The sequence below is a fragment of the Convolutriloba macropyga genome, chromosome 8 (genome assembly GCF_964194025.1).
Source record: "Convolutriloba macropyga chromosome 8, txConMacr16.3, whole genome shotgun sequence".
Lineage (NCBI taxonomy): Eukaryota > Metazoa > Xenacoelomorpha > Acoela > Convolutidae > Convolutriloba > Convolutriloba macropyga.
The window spans coordinates 21,360,944-21,387,842 of NC_134475.1; the positions used below are offsets into that span (position 1 = coordinate 21,360,944).

The window sequence follows — 26,899 nt, forward strand, 5'->3', positions numbered from 1 at the left end:
TCCGCAGGTTATCTGGTTTCGTTTTTCAGTTTCCGTCCTTTTGTTTCCGCGTCGCCGTGTTTCTTTCTATTCCCCGTTAATCTGTTGTATGATGTAGTATGTTGAGTTTTTGCTGTAGTAAATTTTTTTCTGCTAGTAAACTGATTGGTTGTTTAGTCTCGTTGCTTGCTAGGGTGTGACTTAATTTCAATCTGGAGTTACGGCTGGTTTGTTTCGTGATTTTCACCACACTTGTTTGCTAGCAATTTGTTGTAGCTTTATTAATTTTGGTGGTATGCACTTTTGTATGTTGGTTTGCTGGGGTGTGACTTAAGTTTGTTCTGGAGTTACGGCTAGTAAATTTCCTGACCTTTTCGACTATTGGTTATACTACTTCGTTGCCGTAAATTATTTGATGTTTTGACGCCGTACATAAAGCACCATAAAGTTTTGTGCTAGTTTACCTGGCAGTAGCTGCTCTCCATTTTTTCTAGGGTGTGACTTAAGTTTATTCTTCTTAAGTTACGGCTAGTTTGTTTGGTTGAGTTTGTTGCTGTGGTCTACTAGCATTGATCTTCCCAGCTCCTTGCTTGTGGTTTACCGTCTCCCTCCCGTGATATCCAGGCTTCCCGTCCCGTCGCGCGCTACCCGCTCGGCGTTTCCTTTTCGTCCGTATCGTTTTCCCGTTTCGTCGCGCGCCGTCCGCCCCGCCCGTGCCATTTTCCCGATTTGTCGCGCGCTCTTCGCCCAACGCTCGCCGTTCGTCCGTCTGGTTTCCCTTTGCGTCGTGCGTTACTCGTTCGACGTCTCGTCCCGCCCGTCGCATCTCCCGTTCTGTCCCGTGTCGCGCCTTCAGCGCTCACATTTCTTTCTTTCTTTCTTTCGCCGGGTACTATTGTACACGACAAACAAATTTGCTCTTTGGTGGTTTGCTAGGCAAACCGTCACACTAGGGTTCGGTTCAACACAATTGTGTTGCGCTCTTGTATGTGTATGTGTACTTTTGTATTAGTACCAAATTAAACTTTTGGTTCCTGTTTTCATAAGATCATGGCAACATTGCAGGACAAATTTAACAAACTTTATAGTGCAAGGGCAAAATTAGAGGCTGAATTTAATAACATCTATGGTGAAATTAACAATGCTCTTGATAAGCAAGACAGGAAAGTTAAGATCGAACGTCTGATTTTGAAGTGCAGGGATGCTTTTACTAGAGTAGTTGATAAGAATGAAGAGCTCTTTGATCTGGCACAAAAGACTGAAGATCCAGATGCTGCCTGTAAGAACCTTGAAAAATGGTTAGAGAATGTAACAAAGAAAACTGATGAGTTCATTGCTGCTGCTCGAAGGTATATCATTCGATCCAAGACAAAAAGACAGCAGAGCAGTATACCTCTCACCATTCAAGATCAGGTTAACATATGAGTTCATCAAAAAGATCAAGTCAACGTCAACGAGACTTAAAACTATCAAGACTTGAACGGGGGGAAATCGAGAAACAACATGAGGCAAAGCTTCGCATTGCTAGACGGCGTCTTGAAATTGAAAAACAAACGAAATTTTGGGAATTGGAAATTGAGGAGCTTGAGGAGGATTATCGAAAGAAAGTAGCTGCCGCAGGCCCTTGAGGAAATTGAATTGATGACAAAATTATCATCAGACGGGTCTGGTACAGGCAAATTGAGTGGGCTCTTTACGGAAAAGAGTTCAGTCAAGAACAAGAAACTTGTTCAAGATTGGGTTAATTCGTCACCGGCCGGGAACATGGCAGATGTAGCAAACGAACCGAGTTTGCACTTTTCTGGTTCCATCGCCCAATCCAACCAAGCAATTGTCCACCGACTTTCTTCAACTCACACTTCAATCTCAATACACATGGTCAAGTTGAGGCCAAAATCAACCTCCCTGTCTATGAGCCGCAAGAACCAATTAGTAGAACCAATGTAACCAATGATGCACATGTTGCAAACAACATCATGCAAGAGCAGCGACAGCCTCAATATACGCCTCCATCACCACCAATAAACTTTGGTATGCCAACTCACCTAAACGCCCCAGACACAGCCCGACAATTGTCTCAAACAACAATGCACTTCGATGGGTTAACATTAAATCGTCAATTCCCTCGGAGGTTGAGCATGCTGGGACATTTTAATTTAGTCAGCCCTGCGCATTCACCACCTTTAAATGCAACCGTTAATGCTCCACTAGCACCTAATCCACCACAAGAACATATAAATGTACCAAGCCCCCATCCCCGGTTTTAAACCCCGTACTACTGCATTTCCCGTTACTCCAACCAACATTCCGTTTTCCTCCTTCGAAGCCACAAGCACTCCCACAGCACGCCACTAACACCGTGGCGAATAATATCAATCTGTTACCGCATTCTCAACCTGCACCATTCTTTTCCTCCGCAAACATTTTTGTACCTCAATCAATCCATCCACCGCCCCCACGAAAGACGTATCAGCCCCAACACTTTCTCCCCATAGCCCACGCAGCTCCCGCTCCTCCGGATCCAAACATCTGGCGTTTTCCCGCCCCAGTCCCATCTAATGCAGTATCACTTGTACGTACATCTGCAAACTTATACACCGTACAACCGGCCCCGTTAATCAACCCTCATATCACTACATCGCTCCGCTCCTCTCATGTAAAAGCAGCAGCAGGCCTTCAAAATTACGTAACATCAGACTTCATGCACGCAAATCCATTTAGTTCTTCTACAGGTACCGCCCCCACCTTTGTCACTCCGATCATTCCGCCAACGCATGGAGCCACCGTTCCGAATCCCTTGTGTTGGGGTGGCCCGCCGCATCCCACACCTTCGGCTCTTTCTTTGGACTCCGTGGATTTGATAAAGCAGTTGGCGGACGAAATCACTTGTAAGAAGAACGATCCATTGCCCGAATGGAAGTTGTCAGAGTACAACGGTGAATACCTGCAGTGGCATGAATGGATCTGACAATTTAAAAGTGCCATAGACTCACAGTCCTTGACTTAAAACCTCTTGTAACTGGAAAAGCTAAAACCACTATCGCTGAGTTCGCATACTGTGGTGTAATGTATAAGGACGCACCTAAGACACTCGAACGTAAATTTGGCCAACCCCAGGCAGTAGTCAGTGCACACTTAGACAAACTCAGCTCTTTTCCTCCACTAAAGATGTACAATAGTGATAACATCATAAACTATTCTTCAACAATTTCAAGTCTTGTTGGGGTCTTTAAATCACTTGCATATTACTCAGACCTTAAGAGCGCCTCACTTCTTAACACGGTTGGGCAAAAGCTGCCGCCCAATGTGAAAGAGTCTCTGTCACTCTTCACAGTGAAGAAACATTGGGTTAAGCCCACACTCCTTGACTTCAACGATTGGTTGAAGGAGAAGGCGGAGGCACATAATTTAATGAAACAAACTTCATCAAAGGCAAGAACTGAGAATAACACCAACTCAGTAGTCAAAACCAAAGTTGCCTCATGAACTTTTGCTGCTAACACGCAAACTAAGGGCGCTCAGAAACAAACCTCAACATCGGCAACGCCTCCAACACCTCGCTGCATTGTTTGTAGAGGTAACCACTGCATCTGGGAGTGTAGGGTATTTAAAGAAAAGTCTACCACACAGCGAGCAGAGGTAGTGGCGGAAGCAAAACTGTGTTTCTCATGTTCGACAGAAAAGCATATGTTCAGGCAATGCCCCAAATCCTAAGAAATGCAGGAAGGACGGTTGCAACAGCTCCCACAATACACTTATTCATGGAGCTGAGGGGGTTTATCCTTCAAAATCCCCTTCAAACAACAAAAGTAATCTTAATGCTGGCGCAAATAAAAGTAAACTTTCTAGTGTCCAATCATCGAGTAAGACCACTACTTTGTCATCTGTGAGTAATGTGAAAGGCGTCCTTCAGGTGACTGAATTACAGTTGAAGAGCTCTTCTGGTAAAGATACCACGGCTTTAGTTTTGTGCGATACCACTTCCAGTAACTCTTAGGTGTCCAATGATCTTGCAAATAGACTTGGTTTGCACGGTACAGCATTGAAACTAACAGTCAATGGTATAAATACCGAAAAGGTTGTAGACACTAAGTTAGTTGAACTAATTGTAACACCACGCGACAACCAAGCATTTGAACCATTTAAAGTAAGCCCTTACGTAAAGGAAGATTTGAATGTAGGCGCCGATATCATCAACATTAAAGCACTTCAGGAAACATACCCGCACCTAGCAGTTCTAGACCCAGTTACATAATGCTATGGAAACATCGAGATGATACTGGGACTGGATATGTATCATGCCATCCCCCCGTTAGAGTACTTCGCTGCCGACGGGAAGTGCTCGCCCTTCGCTGTTCGCTTACCAATAGGTTGGGTTCTAAGCGGCCCTCTACCGTCGTCTTCAAGTTTAATCTCGACTTGTTTTAAAGCAAATATGGAGCAGGATTTTGAACTCGCTAGTTAGGTAAAATCTTGGTACGACATGGAGTTGTACGGCGCACTTAAGCAAGTAGACCAACGACCCGCCTCGGATGGCGTGCGCATGATATTCTTCAAAACACCACCGTGCATAATGGAAAAAGGTACTATGTAGGAATGCTATGGGCTGAAGACAACAATCGAACTGCCCAACAATTATTTCTCAGCGCTGATTCAATTGAAATCTTTAGAAAAGCGGCTAACGAAAGATCAGATTTTAAGGAAAAAGTACTCGAATGCCATCAAAGAAGACTTAGACAAGGGCTACGTAGTAAAGGTCAAAGATGCTCATATGGTGGAAAGTCGCTCGGAACGAGAGTGGTGCCTATCATACCATCCGGTTGTTAACCCGAACAAGCCGGGCATGGTCCGTAGGGTACTAAACGGAGCAGCTAAATTCCACGGCGCATCTCTTAACAAGTCATTACTCACCGGACCTGACTTACTGCAAAACCTAATCTATGTATTCCTACGGTTCAGACAACATCCATTTGCCGTATCCGCCGACATCGAGGGAATGTTCCTCCAAGTTGGAGTGCTACCATGTGATCAGCCATCATTGCGCTTTTTGTGGCGGGAGGACCACACATCAAATGTTCTGGTACACCAGTTTACAAGCCACATCTTTGGGGCAAAAGATTCGCCCACCTGCGCCAACTACGCACTTCAACGCACGGCAAGTGATAATGCTAAGCAGTACCCAGAAGCTGCGAAAGCCGTCCTTGAGAACTTCTACATGGACGATTACTTAGACTCAGTGGAATCCCCCGAGAGGGCCCTCATTCGGTCGAAGGAATTGGTACATCTTCTGCTTCTAGGTTGGTTCAAGCTTACTAAGTTTGTGAGCAATGTACCAGATATGGCTGACCGAATTGATGGGTCTGCTCAATCCACTGAACCGAAGGTCATCGTTTCATCCAAGGAGGAATTAATGAACGTGCTTGGGCTTAAGTGGGATCACAACAACGATACACTGGTTGTGAGTAGGGATACTAACAGCACCATCACAAAAAGTTTAACACAGCGCTTGGTCCTAAGTCTTGTGTCAAAGGTCTACGACCCAATTGGTCTTGTCGCGCCATTTACTGTTGGTGATCGGTAAATCTTGAAAGACATTTGGCGTGTCAACGGACAAAGTTGGAATGATGAGTTACCTAAAGACACAGTTGACAGATTCCTTGACTGGTGTGTTGAACTGCCGCGGTTAGCTGAGATCACTATACCGAGAAGTTACTTTTCAGGACCATTCCAACATCTTGAACTCCACATGTTTGGTGATAGCTCGCAAGACGTATTCCGTGCAGTAGGTTTTCTTAGGGCTCAAGTAAATTGCATCTCCGGGAGATTAGAACAGAGCTGGCGTTTGTCTTGGGCAAGGCCCGTGTTGCACCTATGAAGGTAATGACAGTTCCTAAGTTGGAGTTACAAGCAGCTCTCCTCGCAGCCCGTTTAAAAAGGGAAATCTGTCGAGCATTAACGGTTACTGTGGATAAAGTCTTTATGTGGACAGATAGTACCATCGTCTTGCAGTGGATAAACTCAACAAACAAACACCCCATCTTCATTGCAAATCTTTATAGTGAAATCCTGGAGAACACCAGCGCTGACCAATGGAACCAAATCACCACTTGTGATAAGCCGGCAGATGCTGGCACGCGTGGCATGTCCGCTGAACTTTTGCAATCAAGTAGCTGGGTTAGGGGTCCTGACTTCTTGAGAACTAAGCAATTCCCTTTTGTGCCAAATACTGACGTCGTTGATAACATCAAGCTCGGCGTTGTAACCAAGGAACAAAGATGATTACTCCATCTCATCTTTAACCGCATCCGTAACCAAGCCCCTAAGGAACATAGCAAAAATCTAATCCCGTTTGATAAGTTCAGTTCTTATCACAAACTCCTACGTGTCACCGCATATGTGTTCCGTCTTTTACCATCTCATGAAAGTTACCACACCGTAGACGGCAGCATAGCAGACCCTGTTGAGCTTGACGAAGCCGAGCGTCATCTCCAGTACTTGGTTCAAGGAGAGTCCTTTAAAACCGAAAGAAATGATCTTCTTGACAACAAATCCGTTAAGAAGACCAGCCGCTTTGCTCAGTTTACTCCGTTTATTGGGCCTCGTGGTCTCATCCGTTCCTCTGGACGACTTCGACGGCTAGTGGAAATTGACTTTGACACTAAGCATCCTATCGTGCTGGATGCGCGTCATACTTTTGTTAAGCTGTTTTTGCGGCATACTCATTCGAAGAACCATCATCAGGCCATCGATTACCTAAGGTCAAAGGTTCAGGAGCGTTATGCCATCCGAAAACTACATTTCCACACTGCGTTCCATCAAATCAAACTGCGTCTTGTGTAGAAAGTTCCGTGCAGCAACCATTCAATCCATCATGGAAGACCTCCCAAAGGAGAGACTCGCATACCAGTCTCCTCCATTTACCAACACCGGGGTTGATTACTTCGGCCCATTCTACGCCACAGTTCGTCGGACTACCGAGAAGAGGTGGGGATTTCTCTTCAATTGTCTCACTACTCGTGCTGTCCATGTTGAAGTCGTCCCGTCTATGGACACTAGTTCCTGTGTAATGGGAGTGGAGCGGTTCGTCTCCCGTCGGGGTACTCTTGCTATGATTTGGTCGGATAATGGTACGAATTTCATTGGAGCGGAGAAAGAGCTCTGTGAGTGTATGGAGAAATGGAATACTCTTAACATTGCCGCCGAACTTGCACATAAGGGCATTAAGTGGAGGTCCAATCCACCCAGTGCGCCACACCAAGGTGGCATCGGGGAGAGGTTTGTTTGTAGTTTTAAAAGAGTACTGTACACTATTCTCGGTACGCGTCGCCTCACAGATGAGGTGTTGAACACTACTTTTTGTCTGGTCGATTACGCACTAAACTCAGGCACTAAACTTAACGCCTGTGAGCGCCGACCCGTCCAACCTAGGCGCAATAACACCTAACCATTTTCTTCTCGGTAACCAAGCAACCAGAATTCCGTCTATCGTTGGCGTCGACGAGTTCAATCATCATAAGCGGTACGCAACGCCCGTGCACAGCCCTACGCCAATGCAATCTGGACACGTTAGCTTAAGGAGTATGTACCTGCGCTGAACCTTAGATCTAAGTGGCAGACGCCTGCCGAGCAGCACCTCAAGGTTGGTGATTTGGTTTGGATCGTTGAAGAAAGCAACCCTAGGGGTTACTATCCAACTGCTCGGATTGAAGAACTCCGTTACGGCTCCGACAGCGTCGCCCGCTCCGCCGTCGTACGCACGTCGTCCGGATCGCTTGTCCGCCCACTTGTTAAGGTTGTACCAATCCTCCCAAAATTTTCTTCCGGGCCGGAGAATGTTACTGAGCAAATAAAAGAGCAGCGAGAAAACAAAGCGAGAAATGAACAATCTATCACGTCATATTTCTTAACTATTTAAATGCACACAAAATCTCTTCTAATTTACGTAGAAAGGTCGAAAAAAGTTCGTTTAACATAATTTTCGTTGAGCTTACTAATATACTAAACCGATTGCGCTCCTTTTAGGCTTAATATTTTTATGTTACGAAAACGTATCGTTGACCAATCTGAGCCGAAAATCGGCTCAGACAAAATGCCTGCTAGCCAATACAGCTAGATTTGCCGGGCCATTTAGATGTGCTTTTTCGCCTTGATACGTATTGAATACAGTTGTGCCTCGCCATTGATATCCGTTTTATTGGATATTATGGTTTGAATTTAACTATCGAAAGAGTGAAAACTTTTCTTCACCTTTATTTTTGATGCCGCGAGCAAATTTTATAAGGTAAGAAGGTTTGCCTTGGTGTTACGTAGAACAGTCCACCCAGAGGGCCAATATATTATCCTTTATTCACACAACCAAGGATTTCCGTCCATTACTGATTGCTCCAAGTTTCACAAACAAGAAGAGCATGAGGACGAAATGTACTTGACTGAGAGTGGCGTCACTTCCAACGGAATGGCAAATGGACATGCAAATGGGACTACTTCCTGTTCCGAGTGATCAATCCCCTACCTGCGCCGATTTCGGAAGAATCCACGACTATCATCAACTGCTATTGACTCCTCCCATGGGTGCTGGTCGCTGTTTGCTTAGTTACACTTGGATCAAAAAATTTGATGAACTGAATTAGAACAAGGTGAATATCAGCTCATTATTAATAAATGATTTTGAGAAGAAGTTTTCAAAAATTTAGCGCATTCCTATATAAGTTTTTAAAAATTCATTGATCCGGACTAGGACAACTTTTAGAGATGGAATCTAATCGGACAGGGAGGGGAGTATATTTGGAAATATTAGAAAGTGTTTTAAGGTTACTAACTACAATTCGGAGACAGTAATGAACCCATCATTGTCCTGATCGAACAGCTGGAATGCCTGTCTCACAGTCTCCTCACTGTCAGTGTCCTCTGTTATCTTAGAGGTGATCAGGGTCAGAAACTCATTGAACTCTATGTTTCCAGAGTCTAAACCAGGGTTTGTCAGCGAAAAAGTACTGGGACGTTATCATAGTGTTAGGGTATGAATTAAAATCGATTAGTTATATTTCCTGTCATTGTTTAGTCTGACTTTGTTTCTTCACCTGAACAACATGACTTGAACTTAGATGGCAAAAATATAACCATTCTATTTATGGGTTCTATCAATTGAATTAATGCAATTTAACTCTATTTTATTAATTAACAAAACAGAGCTAAATTGTGCTAAAGAGAGGATTTAGCGTCCGGGAGGGTACCTCGTCCCAGACAGTCAAGTGTTGAATCAATTTAATACCACATCATCAGTGATATTGAAGTGATGACTCACTGTCAACATCGACCTCTGCCATCATCTCAGCCACCTCCTCCTGGGTGGGGTTCTGCCCGAGAGACCTCAGCACACTTCCCAGCTCTTCGTGATCAACAGTGCCACTGCCATCTGTGTCGAACCAGTCAAATGCGACGTAGAACTCGGCTATCTGCGCTTCAGTCAAGTGTTCTGCCATTCTCCTAAGCTATTTGAAATAACAATGGAGAAAACCGCTGAAGAGTTTCAGCTCAAACTGGCATGCTTCCTTAAAACACTCTAGCAAAACTCTACAAAATTCTTTGTTTTTTTGGGTCGAGATATCAACAGTCAAAGTGGCATTTTAGCTTGTCTGTGTTAGTAATATTAGTAGAAAAAAAGTGGAACAATAGTGGATGAACGGTGGTGAACAGAAGGTGGAAAATGTGATGTGTCCACTCTTCCTCTCGTATCCCTGATTTTTAGCACTATTGAAAAAGCTCAAAACCTCGACCTGGGTGTCATTTAGATGAACAATACGAATATTCCTGAAAACGAATATTATCACTTGATTATTTTGTTTTTTTTTGTTAATCTTGAAAAATGGAAGTGAGGCTCCTGAATATTTGTGATTCATTTTGCAAGACATCTTGCCAGATATCTCAACAGGTACCCAAACTAGGTTGACCCGAATTATAGCTGCTAAAATTTATATTCGAATTGTAATGGTTACGTGACTCCGCTTGAAGTCACTGAAAACTTCCGGCCAAGTAGGAACTTCTGGCTTTTTATCTTCCGACACTGCTGTCGTTCGGCATTATAAAATGTGCACGTGAGTGTTTTAAGTAATGGTTAAGTGACTCTGCTTAAAGTCACTGAGAACTTCTGGCTTTTATCGAGAACCGCGAAGCGGTTCGAGATATTAAGTCAGAATTTCGAAGTGACTTCTGCATAGTCACTTAACCATGCTTAAAACACGCTTTTAAAATGACGAAAGTCAACGGAATTCAACTTCTGGCTAAGTAGCGACTTCTGGCATTTTGACTTCTGGCACTGCAGACTTTCGACATTTTAAAATGTGCACGTGAGTGTTTTAAGCATTTCTGTCAATATTTTCATGAAAACAAAAATGTGTAACGATTCGCGTGAATATCAGCATCTTCTATTTTAGATTTATCAATCTGTCCTTTAACTCCAAGTTTCATTCTTTAGTTGTGACAAAACTGACTTAAACAGTTGTAATTTAAGCTGTATAATTCACCTGTTTTGCTAAAAAAGAATGATCACAAATACAATATCACATCGCAGTACAGATGCAACAAATTTGTATATTGAGCAGTTAATCCGTTCAACGCGTAAAATAAGAGTATTTCAAGACTATAAGACTATAAGACTATAAGACTAAGACTATAAGACTATAAGATTAAGACTATAAGACTATAAAATAAGAGTATTTTAAGAGAAGAACTAAACTCTACCAAATGGGTACAAAGTTATACACAGGGTGGGCATACAAGTTCAGTATGATGTATGGCTGTCTTGCAGTTCTTGATATACATATTATTGCTGATTTTCTCGAAAACAGTATTATTTTACATTTTTCTGAATTTTGAGCCAATGTACTGAAAATGGAAAATGGGAACTTTTGTCCCAAAACTAAAAAGGGATGTTTTATCCCACTTTTTAAATGGGAAATTAATTCCCACATTGCTGACTATATATAGGAAGCAAATTTTTATATCAATCAGTACAGCACAGTTCAGTTTCAGTTCAGTTCAGTTAGTAGTTGATATTCCGTTCTTCAATCACCCAGTTTTATAGCTATCACCAAGCATTTGTTCAACAGTTGTCAACCAGTTGTTCTCGTTGAAATTACCAGCAGTTGTTTTGTTTGTTAACAAGTTTTAACATATGATATCAATCTTGCTTAAATCCTTATTTATTTTGTACCACCCCAACTGTTTTTATAATAAAATTTTAAATTCTATTCCTTTTATCTTTAGAACATCAAAGCTAAACTCTCTTTGTATACTCCCATTTAAGCGGCGAGTATAAATTGGTGCGACCAGTGAGGCTCACTCAAGGTTAGTAAATTCTATGTTCTAAAGACTCTAACTTTAATCTTTAACTTAAATAAAATCTGCTGCGAGGCAAAAAACTTAGGAAAAGTTTCCAAGTTGTCTCATTTCTATGTTCTGACTTAAATAAGTCGAACTTAACACTTTGTTTTAAATCATATGTTAAAATTGTATCAGCTATTACTAAAATTTTCTATCTTTCGTCAGTTATCTGACTTTAATAAAAGACTTAGAAAAATTTCAAAGTTCTCAAATAAAAATAAATTGTACCCAGAGGACGTAATTCTTAGACTATCTAAAGTTGTCTCTGGTACTTACAGAAACACTTAATTTATCTTAGATAAAATAAAGACTTGGCAAACGTCCAAGTATTTTAAATAAAAATGGCTGATGCTCCTATTTCTCTGAGTAATGTATCTTTAACTACTTTTTCAGGTAACGATCCCAGTCAGAGTGCTCTTGACTTTTGTAATTCTGTTGATCAAAAAGTAAAATTTTCGTTAGGAGTTGTTCCTACTGATCCTGATAAGAAAAAGAGTTATGAAAACAGACAGAGATCTCTATTTGGGTCCCTTTTAACCGATACAGCCTTAGAATGGTTTAATACTATCGATGAGGCTAAAGTCTTAAATGATATTAAAAACGATTTTCTTGATAGATTTACTGACGGTCGTGATAAATTTAAGCATAGATTAGAGGTAGAAAATGCTTCTAGACAAGAAGGTGAATTAATAAAAAATTATTTTCATAGAGTCAAGCACGCGGTTGATAAAGGTTGGCCAGAAGACTTAACAAATGTAGCTAACGCTGATCGAGCGCAAGAAGCAGTAATACAATCCAGACAAAGAGAACAGAAATATAATGATTTTGCTATAAGGGGACTGCAACCCCCCTCACTAAAGCGAAAAGCACATGAACGACGTATCAAGAAACCTAACGAAAGTTGGGATGACTTAAAAGAACATCTAATAACGCAAGATTTAACTTGTATAGTTATTAAAGAGAATTCGGCTAAACAACCTTCAGACAAAATATCGTCCTTAGAGACTCAAATTAAGGAACTTACTAGCTTAATAAAAAGTAACGAAGTAAGTGCTATACAAAGTACGAACAACTTCAATAGAGACCCGAATATAAAAGGACGAGCCAATAATACTAGGTTCTGTGAGTATTGTAGAAATCACGGACACTCTATTTCTACTTGTAACAAAAAGAAGTTAGACGATGAAGTACAAAAGATTAGAAAGGAATTATTAGAGCAAAAAGAGACTAAGCCTACATTTAGTAATAACTACAGACGAGGTGCTTGGAATAACAACCAATACAATAGTAGAAATAATAGTTATAATAACAGAGCCCAAAACCCAAATTCCTTTTATAATAACCAGAGCGGCTACAAGTACGGCAATAGATTTAACCAAAATAAGCAATATGACCAAAGATTCCCCCGAGAAAATTCATTTCGGCAAAATGAATATGCTGCTAAACAATTTTATGAGCGTGAAAACAGCCAATTCAATAGAAATCAAGCCCATAGTAATACAAGGCCTACTTTACAACAAGAGACAAAGTCATATAATACGCAAAATGAAAACAACGTTCGTTGGATTCAACAAGAAGAAATCAACGTTGACTATTGTGACGCTATCTCAGATTTATTTCCTTTAAACTAATACGGTCTCCGAAAAATAAGAATAACACATCAAATCCAAAAGCTCGAATTTTCTTGAACTTATATCACTTTGCTACCGGAAACAATAAAAAACATAGTGGCTTAGAAATAGAATTCATGATTGACCCAGGATCAACTTGCACTATAATAAATTACCCAACATTTCTTGAGCTTAACCAATTGGGGCAACAAATAAACATCCAGACTTCAGGCAATAAAACAAGAACCTATAACGGTTCTGAAATACGCATGATAGGCTACACTATACTAACTTCATACTTTGATACAGACGGGAAATATAAAGCAAATCATAGGGTATGGGTTACTGAAGAGAAAACTTCTAATTTACTAGGAGTGGATTTTTGTCATACCTTTCTTAAAGCATTATACTTTGACATCCCAGCAGTAGAATTGAAGACTAACGATAAAGGAGTTCTTAGTTATGGCTCGCTAAATAATGAAAAGGAATATCCCCAAGTCTCTAAATTGAATGCAGTGATAATACATCAGCCCTTATATATCCCACCTAAGTCTACATTTCTCTACAAGCACAAGTGTAGTGAGCAAGATATATTTCCGAAAGGCACTTCTTTTGTACCTAATAGGACTACAGTAAAAACCGAGTTGTGCTTTATAAATACTATTTGTACTAAAAAGGAAAAGCAAATTCCCCTGCTCATTGAAAACCACAAAAATCATCAAGTTACACTAAATAAAGGGATAATAGGATTTACTATATGTGATATTACAAACAACACACAAAAATACAGTATTCGTGACTGTAACGAATTTACTTATTCTGTTATCAATAAATGCGAAGAGCTTGATAGTTGCTTTATGTTAAATACAACTACAAATACTATATCCGAATCCACTGACCTAACTGCTGAGTGCATTAGGTATATTAACTTTGACGAGCGTTCAATATTTGACGCCAATATGCCTATTATTCATACTATATCTAGAGACTTAGTATTAGACAAAGGGTTTACTGCCTCCCTCATTAAAAGATACCCCAACTTAAAAGGAAATATTCTACAATACTTTAAAAGTGTTGGATCGGAGAATGAGGCAGACCACGAGCTAATACATTTTCAAGATGAGTATATCAGCAAATAATTTATAGCCTTGTAATGAAAGAGTATTATAACTCTCCCCCATACGAAGCAAGTAAAACTTGTTCAGTATTTGGTGAACTACAAAAAACACTTATGCTTGACGGCATAAGATGTATTGCTATGCCTAAGATAGCATGTGGCGGAGACTCCAGACTGTGGAAAAGAATAGCTAAAGAACTAGAGGAACATTTTAAACACACAGGAATAACTATTTATGTATACATTAGTGGCAAAGAATTACAATTAATAAATAATATAGAAAATCGCCCTCTCACTGACGAGCATATCGCCGAAATAATGGAGCTATCCGCAGGAGAACTAGTAGAGACATGTAAAAGCGAGGATGAAATTGCAACTGACTTTTCTAAAGAGGCAAAAAGGATATGCCAGCCCAAATCAAAAGAACAATTTCCAACATTCCGCTCAGCACATCAAGTGAAAGAGTTAATAGATAAATTTACTACGAGTATACATGCTGGACAAAATACTCATTTCAATAAAACAGAATTCTTACAAAAATTCAATTTTACACAAACCGACTTAACTGAGAACGAACTCTTCCGACTTGCAGATATACTACTTACAGACAACGATGTATATTCACATCATAAATATGACATTGGCTGTACTAAACAACAATTTAATATACCCCTAATAAAAAATGCAGAATTCAAAAAGCAAAGACCTAGTAAAGTACCCTTCCATTTAAGGGATAAACTCGAATTACTGATGGACGAGTTAATACAAGCAGGCATTATAAGAGAACTAGATGAACATGACGATATGAATAGCTGGTTCGTTAACCCGATCATAATCCTTCCTAAGAAGGATTACGTCAAACTAGTAATAGATGCTCGCTATCTAAACTCTATTACTGACACAAGTAATTCAAGTTGGCCGTTAGAACCACTACAAGTCCTAATAACCCGAGTGAATGGATCATATTTTACAAGCAGCGACCTTTCTTGTGCTTATCATCAAGTGCCGCTAACGCCCGAAACACAAAAGTTAACAGGATTTATAATAGGAGGAAGACAGTATACTTATCAAGTCGGCTTCTATGGATTGAAGCCACTACCCAATTTCTTTAGTAAATTAATGCGCTATGCATTTGGACCTCTTATAAAAGAAAAGAAGGCTATCACATATATTGACGACACACTACTACAATCTAATACTAAAGAGGAAATGTTCAATATAATAAAAGAATATCATGCTCTATTAAGAAAGGCTAACTTAAAAGCCGCACCGGATAAAACAATGTTCTTTTTACGAAAAGTAAAATTTCTCGGACACGTTATATCAGAAAATACACTTTCTCCAGTTATATCGCGTATTGACGACATTAGAAATTTAAAAACTCCGGAATCAAAAACTGATGTTCTTAGTGTATTAGGAGTAATGGGATTCTACTCAAACTATGTGATAAATTTTCATATAGATGCTAAGCTCTTGTACGATTTAACAAGAGGCGATGTAAATTTCAAATGGGAAGAAGAACACGAGAAAGTATTCAATATACTAAAAGAAAAGTTCGCACATGATATATCCCTAGCAATTCCAAATGCGAACTACCCCTTTCATATACATGCTGACTCATCTAACTTAGGTACTGGTTGTATACTTATACAACAATTCCCTGATAGAAAGAGAATTGTATCAGCGAACTCTAGAGTATTCGACAAAGCTGAACAGAAAATGTCCCCACAGCATAGAGAATTATGCGGAATAATATCTGCACTACAAACTTACGAATTTTATTTAATAGGCTCCCCATTTCCCATATATCTCTTTTGCGATCACAGGCCAATACTATTTTTATGGTCTAGGCGCGGACAACTTTCGCACAGATTTTTCAAATATCAAGTCGTCCTAACTAAATTCCAGAACTTAAAAATTATATACACCGAAGGCAAGAACTTAGCATTTCCTGATTTACTGAGTCGACAAGTCCCAATAGAGGAAGCGAAGAAATTTCAGATTGAACATAAAACAATACCTAAGGATATAAATTTTTACACTTCGGATTTAAAGCCAGTCTCTTATTCTGTATTGCACAAAGAGGATAAAACAAACTCGTCTAACGATTCTTATCCTATACTAGCACAAGTACAAGGTGGAACAAGAAAAGTAATGAATATATCGGATAATGATTTTAGTATTTCTGACGCACCCGAAGGATTTACAGACTCTTGTAATGCTATACATAATGTAGCCGACTATTTCAAATTTGGCAAAAATATAAATCAAATAGTTAAGCTCACAGATAGTAAACAATCGGATAATACATATAGTGAAATACAAGAAGAAGTAAACTATGTAGAATTGGACGACTCAGGATATAATGACGACGAATTTAGTGACGTTATAGATAATTTAGTCGATCCAACATTAATACATGCACTAGAGAAGGCAAAAGAAATCTACAAAGAGCGTACAAAGCATTATACTATTATAGAGTCAACAGCACTACATAATGAGAATGTCAAATCAGATTGCTCTGATTTGCTAACGAAGTTAACTGAATTTGCTAAAAAGGCACAACTAGATATTGACACTATACTACAAGAACAAAATAAAGACCCTGTATTACATATAGAACGGAAATGGATAGAATCAGGCAAAGAACCTGAACACTACTATATGACTCGACAATGTAAAGCATTAAAAGCTTACAAGAGTATATATAAGTTATTATTACTAGATGAGAGTTATAAACTACTATGTTACAATAAATCTAATGAGAATGGTTCCTTCGAACTAGAGATATGTATCCCTATCTCTCTATTTCTAAAGTGCTTCGAGCTAGCACAAAGTAACCCAATGAGTGGCCACCGTGGCGATGCTAGTACCCTAAACAATATATCCAGATTCTTTTACTGGCCTGGAATGTATAAATGGGTTACAATGTTAATCCACGATTGTTTAGATTGTCAAAAGAATAAAAGTAAAAGACACGATTTAAACGAAGCACCCTTACAACAATGGGGCGAATTGGAGACAACTCCCTTCCACACTATACATATAGACCATAAAGGACCTTTTCGGCCTTCTACTAATGGCAAGTACTACTGTCTTGTAGTTGTAGATTCATTCTCTAGATATGTACAAGTATATGCTGTTAAGTCCGCTACTTCTGACGATACTATAAAACAAATGGAGAAATTTATAACTAGCTTCGGAATACCTCAACACATAGTGCATGATAACGGTACTGCTTTCATGAGTAGTGATTTTGTAAACTGGAGTTTTGAGCTTGGAATTACACTGAGGCCACGAACAGCATATTCCCCTTGGACTAACGGGAAAGTAGAAATTCAAAATAAGCACCTTACAAACTATCTTAGACACTTTCTAAATACCACTGGAAACAATTGGGCAAAATTTGTTGACAAATTTGCATTTGCGCATAATACAGCAGTGAATTATAGTACTGGTTATACGCCGTACGAGATTATATTCGGAATAAAGCCACAAATACCTATTTCGCTTAGACTAGGATTGCTGCGGGATAATAAGAAGAATTGTATATCTCAATATTGTCAGGACTTGCCGTCACATACACATTGTAAAAATTCGTGTAGAAACGAAAAGGTAGATAATCTACTACAAAATAGATTATCCAATACTGTACTACAACGTGAAACAGATTTTAAGAACATATATTGTAATACTTATACTCGTTGTCGTCAAGTTACAAATAAAGCCCATGAATATAGAAATAGATTTAAGCTCGGACGACCAATCAGCATTGGAAGCAAAGTCCTACTAGAGAATCATTCTAAAAGCTTACTTATATCTAAGAAGCTACAATCACTTCGGTCCGGTCCATACACTGTTACAAAACATATAACTAATACAACATATGAAATAGAAGGAGACGAGACACAACAAAAAAGAGTAGTGCATAGAAATCACATAGTAGAGTATTTTCCAAAAGAAAGAGAAATACAACCCTTAATCGCCTATTATACTACTGTATATGCTGAACCCGAACAATTCTATGATAACTATAACAGGCATTACATAGACAAATTCAACACTACCCAACCTAGCAATATTATGCACTATATGCCTTGGCCAGTATTCAACAATGTTGAAACGCCGCCGCAACTCCCAAATAGTAGACCCACTACTACTGCTTCTACTAATACTACTACTAGATGTAGTAGCAGTAACCCTCCGATTGATTCCGGCATTGACACATTAGGACTTCGAACATTATTTAATACACAACAGCAAGTTACTTCGCCTAGTAAGTCATTTAGGCCACAGCATATATCTACCCCATATCCAAGAGGACCTCTTAGTTATCCACAAACACCTCATTCCCCCCAACCGTTAGCACATGATATAAGTCCCTTTAACTTTCAGAGTAGTTCACAAGTCATTACTACACAACCTACAACCCCACTAGCTAATAAATCATTAAATGAAAAATTATATACTACTGAACCCAGAAAGTCAGGTAGACAAGCAGTTGCTACAAAGTTATTTAATGATCCTATTCCATGGGACGCTTTCAAGGATAAAAAGAAATAGACATTTTAATGCACACAAAAAAATCCTTAAGGAACAAAATGATTTTATTATTAGCCAATCAAATTCTAGCATTTATAAATAAAAGGAGAATAGAAACTCCAAATTCTAAAAACCAATAAACAATGAAAACTTGAATAGAAAAATGGGATAAATATTCCCAAACTATGAAAACCAATGAAATTGCACAAACTGGTTTAAAAAATGGGAATATCTTCCCAGCCAATAAAAAGAAAGAAAACGTCACTAAAAATGGGAATATTTGAGACATATTTCTAAAAGTGAAATGAAACAGCCCATTTTCTACACTATAAATAGGGAAGCAAAAACGCCAACAATCATTCTTCCTTCTTCATCTCTCTCTGTCAACGATTAAATGCTTATTAGGACCAACGGCAAACTAGCCAAATTGAAATCCACTTTCTTTCCTGCTAACGACTTAAGCGTTATTTACGCTACTTTCCTCTTTTCCGATTTAACCACAGAGACTTTTCTAGTGAAAGACACATCAAGTCTATTCGCTGCCTTAAAATTCAACTTCGAATTTAAAATCCCTTCAAGCATTCATACCTTCACTAACATAATTGAATATTAAGATGAATTCAGAACAAGAAACAGTTGAGCTAACCAGCTTTCAGTTCCCCGAGCCCGATCCAGAAGTGTTGGACGAAATAATTGAAGTAAGTAAATTTATAATTCTTCTTTGTTCAAACTTCTACCCTTTCAATATGAGAGTACCTGTAATTGTACCTCTAATAATTTCCACACTACTTTCAATAAATGGAGCCAACGCAGACTCCGAATTTAAAAACACTCTAAAGAAAGTAAAAGTAGGACACTTTGATTGTTCTAAAATAGATTCTAATAAAATGTACTCATTAAACAAAATAGCTCCATGCGATATCGATACTGAGAAAATAAAAGTAAGTGAGGCAACTGCTACTATTATGCAGCGCAATTATAAGACTAAATTAGAAGCAACTATGTGTAAAGCTACACATCAACGCCTAAAGTGGTATTGTGATACTTTTGACGATAGTGGTTTATCCGCTACACAAGCAACTATTAGCTCTGATATTAAATTAACAGCCGAGCAATGTCTCGAAGCTAAGAAAACAGGCTCCGCGACTATTAACACTAACAAAGTTCCATTTACAAAAAATGTAAAGAAACAAACAGTTATAAATAAGGGCGACGTTAGTGATAAATACAGTAATGAGTGCACAGAAACAGGATGGGTCTACCACGATACTTACGAGACATATATGCAAGATATTAAATTACTAGTAAATTTAGAAGATGGAACGGTAAATAACCACTATAATATTCCTCTGCCTTGTAGCCTAAACAAAAATGGCTGTGACAGTGGATCAACTGATCCTTATGCATATACATGGGAAAATAGAGAAAATTGTATAATAGAAGAATTACACACAGCTCCAGTAAAAATGATACAAATAGATAGAAAATATTATATAGTAAGAGAATATGAAACTGAACCTGAATCAACAGAAGCTGTTATTAGACGTGCGCAACCATTTAAAGGGCCACGAAATACTTTCATTTTTCAGATTTATAATGATCCACAGTCAATTTGCGACTCAAACAAAATAGTTTATCCTACTCCTTATAGCTCATTATATATACATTATGAAGGAGGATTCGATATGGACACAGGAAAGGCAAAAAAACCAATTTCAAATGTTGTAAAAAATACTTATGTAAATAGCACAAGAGGCAAATTGCTCGTAAAACGAACCTCATATACAAATGGAGAGCCAAATATTGATCTGCACTCAGGAATAAATTATGAAGCCCATATGGGAACGAAATTTGACTATTACGAATATACTAATATAAGAAGACTACAGCTTTTAGATTTACAAATGATAAAAACCGATTGTGAGTTAGAACGTGCTATAAAGAGAACAAATTTAGTCTATTCGCATAGTAATCCACGTATGGCTGGATTCTTACTAACAAATAATCGCTCAATGTTCTTAGAGACAAATGATAATGTTGCATGGCTATATCATTGCCCACAGTATTTCTCACCCTTACAAATTATGGAGAAATGTTATAATAGAATTCCAATAATGTATCAAAATAAAATACATTTCGTTGATCCAATTACTAGAAAGACATACACTAGCGCTGAAGAACGATCATGTGTAGATAAACACGATAATTTATTTCAATTAGATATTGAAGATGATAACTCCTGGGTTGAATTAACACCGGGTATAACTAGAGTCAAAGGACCCTCTGTTTTTGAGCCTAATATTGCTCCACAAAGATTAACTAAATACAAATTCCAGGATAATGATGAAATATATTTATTTACTGATCAAGAATGAAAGAAATTTTGGCGCGGAATTAAATTCAATAACGAAATGAAAGATGCTGTACAAACTTTCTCTAAAGAACTTGTTGTTTCTCAAGATAATTTTAAAAGTGAGGATAGAACTTATCTTAACTATCCAATGAAAACAGTCTACTTAGACTCTTTTATTTCTCCTAATTTCTTTGATAACCGCTATATAGAAATGTTCGGTTATACACAATTTATATTAGAGCAATGTGGAATTTATTTTGCCGCTTTTCTTTTCTTGAAATTTATTATTCAAATTGTTGTAACAATTGTAAAAGCCCTACAAATACATAAAATAACTGGAGCTTCTGTTAATTTTGGAAAAATCATCTTATTTGCCACTTATAATATTCTGTTCACTTCTATTATGACTTCTATATTTAAAAATGAGCCAACCAATGAAAAACAGCCAGATGATGCTGAGCATTTAGTAACTGAAATGAAAAAAAAAAATTTTAATTTATATCCACATATTCCGCACCCATTATATAGTGCAATTAGAAATGAGAGACATGAAAACAATGCTGCAATAGAAGAAAATGGAGATAATCCAATTTCTCCCGTCTAAAAGCAATAATGACTTTAAAAGATATATACGACTATAAATGAAAACACAAATAATTAGTTTGTTATATATATATATATATATATATATATATATATATATATATATATATATAGAAAATAACTATCTTATCCATAATACACACTTATGTTGTTTCTATTTTTAGAATTTAGGATACGAAGGTGACGACGACATGCCGGATATAGACGACTTCATTCTCCCCGATACCTTCGAGGAACTAATGGGCCAGCAACAAGAACCACCAGAGCAACAACCAGTACAAACTATACCAGGGAAGAGTATGCAAAATATCAATACCGGGAGAGGAGAAAAAAAAATTGGATTTAACAGAAGTAACGATTGCTCCGACAGCTACACACTTGAAGCCCACAGCTACAATCTGCCCTATACAACCACGGATCCTTAGCATGAGTCAAAAATTAGAAAGGCAGAAATTCAACGAAGAAAGAACAAGAAATAGGCAATTCAGAGGACACCCAATTTTTGACTGGGACCTGCAATACAGAGTATTACCAGAGGGAAACATTTATAAGATTCAATCTTATAACTCGAAATTAAAGACATATCGCCTGAAGAACATAGCACTCGACAAACAGAACTTAACAGTCCCTTACCAGTTTATAACAGCAGACCTCAACAACGAGCGAGACACATACACACTAGGACTGGAGCTAAACTTCCTACGAGAAAAGAAGAAGAACGCAAACCTGATGAATCGAATTAAATTTTTGCAAAACAAAATAAATCAACTCGAAGGAAACCAAAACTAAAAACTCTTATTCTAAATTTTATTTTTAAACATGTTTGTAAATTTTTATATATAAATTTCTATCTAACCTTGTATATCCAGCCAGTTACAACAAAAACTGCTAAATCGCCGGTTGGATGTACTGAAAATGGAAAATGGGAACTTTTGTCCCAAAACTAAAAAGGGATGTTTTATCCCACTTTTTAAATGGGAAATTAATTCCCACATTGCTGACTATATATAGGAAGCAAATTTTTATATCAATCAGTACAGCACAGTTCAGTTTCAGTTCAGTTCAGTTAGTAGTTGATATTCCGTTCTTCAATCACCCAGTTTTATAGCTATCACCAAGCATTTGTTCAACAGTTGTCAACCAGTTGTTCTCGTTGAAATTACCAGCAGTTGTTTTGTTTGTTAACAAGTTTTAACATATGATATCAATCTTGCTTAAATCCTTATTTATTTTGTACCACCCCAACTGTTTTTATAATAAAATTTTAAATTCTATTCCTTTTATCTTTAGAACATCAAAGCTAAACTCTCTTTGTATACTCCCATTTAAGCGGCGAGTATACCAAATGGATGCTTCTTTCTTGCACCGACCGGCTTTCGAATTGGTGTCTGACGTCTTTACGTTTCAACCCGTAAACTTGACACAAGCTAAAGCGATTGATATGAAACAAGCTCCATTGAATTGATAAAAATCAGTAAACTCTTTGTCAAATTTTGAACAAATAACAAAACTGAAGAATTAACAATTCTTAGCCACCATTAAAACAATTGCATAGAAAAAAAATCGTTTGGTCAAGTGTTTATCACAAAAATTCCATTGTTTTGATGAAGTATTGTTTGTATGACATCCAAAATTAATACAGTACTAAGTAACAAGTCTTTTTATTGTATTAAAAATGAGCTCACCCGAAATATAACCCAAATGCTTGTAGATAGAACATTGACTTAATGGCGATTTTCAACCAAACTATTGCTTCTAAATTAATTTAATCATAAGCGTTCCGCGAAAGAGTATCATCGAATGCTACGAAAACGAGGAATGTCTGCTCCTTATAACAGCAGAACATGAAGCCCTATTATTTGATTGATCATCACTACTTGCAATGTATCGCAGTTGGCGTGACTATTAAACAACAGCAGCATGGGTAATCAGAGATTAAGAAATGAAATATGATACTGAAAAACTTAGATTTTGCGAACACTCCAAAAAGTCTAAACTTAAAAGATCCTACAAGTGTGACATCATATTTACCCAATTCATTGGAAGGACAACAACGAGCAACCTAATGTTATATTAAGTAGATAGGGTAATCAATGAACCAAGTGAACATAATTGCATTATAAATACCAGTGTGGCTATGAGCAGTTTTATGGTGCAAAAGTGAGTCTTTCAAAAATTTTGTTTAGTTTTAGACCAAAAATTATGTTAATTCTGTGACTCCATAGTTCTTTTTATCGATTCCAGGCCATATTTTCAAGGCACCTAATACCACTCAGCTATCATTTTCCCTTTAGGCATTTGGAGAGTGTGGAGCAGTTAACTGACATTTAAGAACTAAATACTGACTTCTATCGTTTACTTCATCAACCAATCAGCGTCAAGTAAACATAAGGTTATAGCTGATATTTTACTTTCTATTTACTTTATTCGAATTGTGATTACTTATCATCTTCCATCTTTAACGTTCAAATGTTGACAGGTCTTAAAACTAGCAAACTTACAAATCAATTCAGTTTTCTTAGTTTAAAAGTTAGCAAAATTTGATCATTACTTTGACACTTTACAAACGTCAATAGGAGATCCAACATAGTCTATCACAACGGATAATCTTATTTTCAATAAGTATAATGACAGTCCGTGATACGACCGGGCAGATAGTAGTTTGACAAGATTGTTAGTCAATTGGAACAGAGTGAAGAACCAGGCTGGCGAAAAGCTCGCAAATCAGGGTGTGGATATGGGGTTCCGTTGAGATTCTTGAGCAAGCGCAACGATGTCAGTGAAAAAATAATTTTGCGTTTCTAAAACTTTGCATCTCTGTATGTTTGTTATTGTTTTTCTATCTCTTCAAAACCATCTGTAGTTCCCTTTATGTCCAATGTATGATATTGTCCGCATTGCTTCAGTGGAGCCCAAGAGCAACGTTAATTGCATTTTGTATGACATTTTGCACATATTTGACAGACATCTGAGGGTTAAGTTAGGACACTTGAGTTGAGGTCAACTAACTTTAAAGTGAGCATTAAGCTACAGGAGGCCCAGTTACCCACGATTCATGAGCACCAGATAGTGTGAGAGGCCATTGTGAGATAGGCTTTTCAAAGTTGGACGTGTTGCCAATAATATTTTTTGACAGCTTCAGGGCTTGTAACGGCTGTCAATAAGATTCAAAGCTCGCTAACTTAAGCACATTGTGATATCATCGGAGCAAGATGAGTTTTAGTCGCAGGTCAGGGGAACTGTTTTTGCTCGAAGAGTCATATGGCATCGAGGACGTCTGAACTGCGCAATCAGTTTTTAAAGGCCGATAGTAAGAGGTGGAAATAAGCACTTGATTTGCAGAGAATTATTTTGAAGCAGAGCAATAGAGATAAAAAAGAGCGTGTGAATTTGCGTCTGTGTGAGTGTGAGCGTGATTTGCGAGAAAAGAGCTTAATAGCCTGCAAATTTTCGATTTTCCGCTTGCTATCACTTTTTTCAATGACTACAACCCTTGACACTAATTAGACTTTTCAAAACGCTTGTAGGATAAAATTATAAAGTGGGTGCCAAAAATATTTGTTCAAGAACTAGCCATCTAGAAATGAAGTGAAATACTAGAATTTGTTTTTCTTTTGCGTCCGGGGCTTCAAGTTGAACAATAAAAAAATGTTAAAAATGAAACGCAAAAGACATACCAAAGTAGTTGTTCAATTGCACTATTTTGACATGTTCTTTAGGTTTTAAATTAATAACGAACTCTCAATACCAACATTAGTACAAAAAATTATGAGTTTGTTTTAGCTGTTTGTCAATCGCATAACAATATGATTGAATTGAAATAATGATGGCCATAAAAACTAAATAAATGTTTCCTGATTTGATAACAAATTGTGCGCCTCGGTTGGCCGTGTGCTATATGCCCTATCAGTGGCAATATTACAACTGAATTATTCTTAAACTTGAAGGGTTGAACTTGAAGTGCCGTGTGTTTCAAAAGGAGTAAAATAGATTAAAAACAATATCGTTAAAGATGTTTGAAAAAAAAATGTTAAATGCAAATCAAGTATGCGTTTAATAAAATTATTTTAATTAAGGAACCAAATCAAAGATTTAGTTTAATTAAATTGTTTTGTTCTGATAATAAAAATAACTTTTTCAATGCTTTTAGGTTGTGACTGAAAAAGATTCGCTTGTGTTGAGAAAGAAACAATTCATTCAGCTTAAATTTACAATCTTATTTCTTTCTTGCTGACCGAAGATTATCCCCCAATTCTTAGGAGCTTGACGCGGGGCTTGAAAGTTTTACAGTTATTTTCCCCCAATTTTTTTCAACCAGTTATTTTAGACTGAAATGACTGGGCCATATTTTACTCAATAACTTATTATAAAAAATATTGCAGATAATTTTTTATAACGAGCACAGTCAAGAATGAAACCTTGATAACCATTCATTGCACCATTTAAGTATTAAGAGCACTCAAAAAATTTTTCCACAAGCTAAATAATGAGTCCAGATAGATGGAGACAAAAATCCTAAGAAATGGAATCAATTGAAGATTGGAAATATCCTTGATTTGCTAGGATCATGTTACACAGACAAGAAGCACACTGTAAAATTCAAAGGCGAAAATGAATATAAATTAGTTTCTATGTTTGCTTAGTAGGATATTTGATTTCTTAGATTTTCTGCTTTTTTTGCTAAATAGGATGATTAATGGCAATAAGCGATTAATCAAATGCTTATTTGGTTTTTAAAAACAGTTTAAAACTAAACTACGGGAGAAACTGAAATGGTTCAAAAAACAATTTGAATGTCAATCAATTTAAAAAATTCAGCATGGGAACGAAAAAGAGCTAAATAAATTTTTTACTTACGTTTTAAGCTGTAACTATACACCCTCAAGGAAGTATTTGAAATTCAAATCATAAAGCAGAAAACAAAATTTATTCAACCTCACACAAAATCTTTGTAAATGTGTGTTTATCTGAACGATGATTTTGGTTATGAAGTATAACTTCGTGCTTTACACGTTCCTTATGCAGATACAGTGAACATTTTTTGACCAGCTTTTTAAATTTCAAACAACAGAATAAAATTAATATAAACGGCCTTCAAATAATCTCAAAGCATGTTATTGTTTTCGTGTTTTGTACAAAAATGAAGCATTGAATAAAGTCGAGAAGCTTGAAACGCATTTTTAAACAGATAGAGGAACAATGAATGCAGTCAAAGCCGTGTCAGATTGATGTCCTTATTGTCAATTGCAGAATGTTCCAAAATTTGACGGGTTAACAACACTAATAAAACTGAGTTTCACCAAAATCATTTCC

The 26,899-nt window shown here is 37.6% G+C and overlaps 1 protein-coding gene across 2 annotated transcripts in view; it reads right to left on the reverse strand.

The window, feature by feature from the left end:
• LOC142344578 (uncharacterized) overlaps nucleotides 1-26,664 on the reverse strand; it is a 33,722-nt gene extending 7,058 nt beyond the window's left edge. Inside the window, exons 1-3 of one of the 2 annotated variants that reach the window (XM_075396360.1) lie at nucleotides 26,444-26,664; nucleotides 9,284-9,465; nucleotides 8,799-8,943 (exon numbers count right to left, since the gene is read on the reverse strand). In XM_075396360.1, the coding sequence (XP_075252475.1) occupies nucleotides 8,799-8,943; nucleotides 9,284-9,461 (323 nt within the window). In that variant the 5' untranslated portion in view covers nucleotides 9,462-9,465; nucleotides 26,444-26,664. Of the gene's footprint in view, nucleotides 1-8,798; nucleotides 8,944-9,283; nucleotides 9,471-26,443 lie in introns of both variants that reach the window. The other variant, XM_075396358.1, reaches the window with a different exon arrangement.
• Between the last annotated feature and the right edge of the window lie 235 nt (nucleotides 26,665-26,899).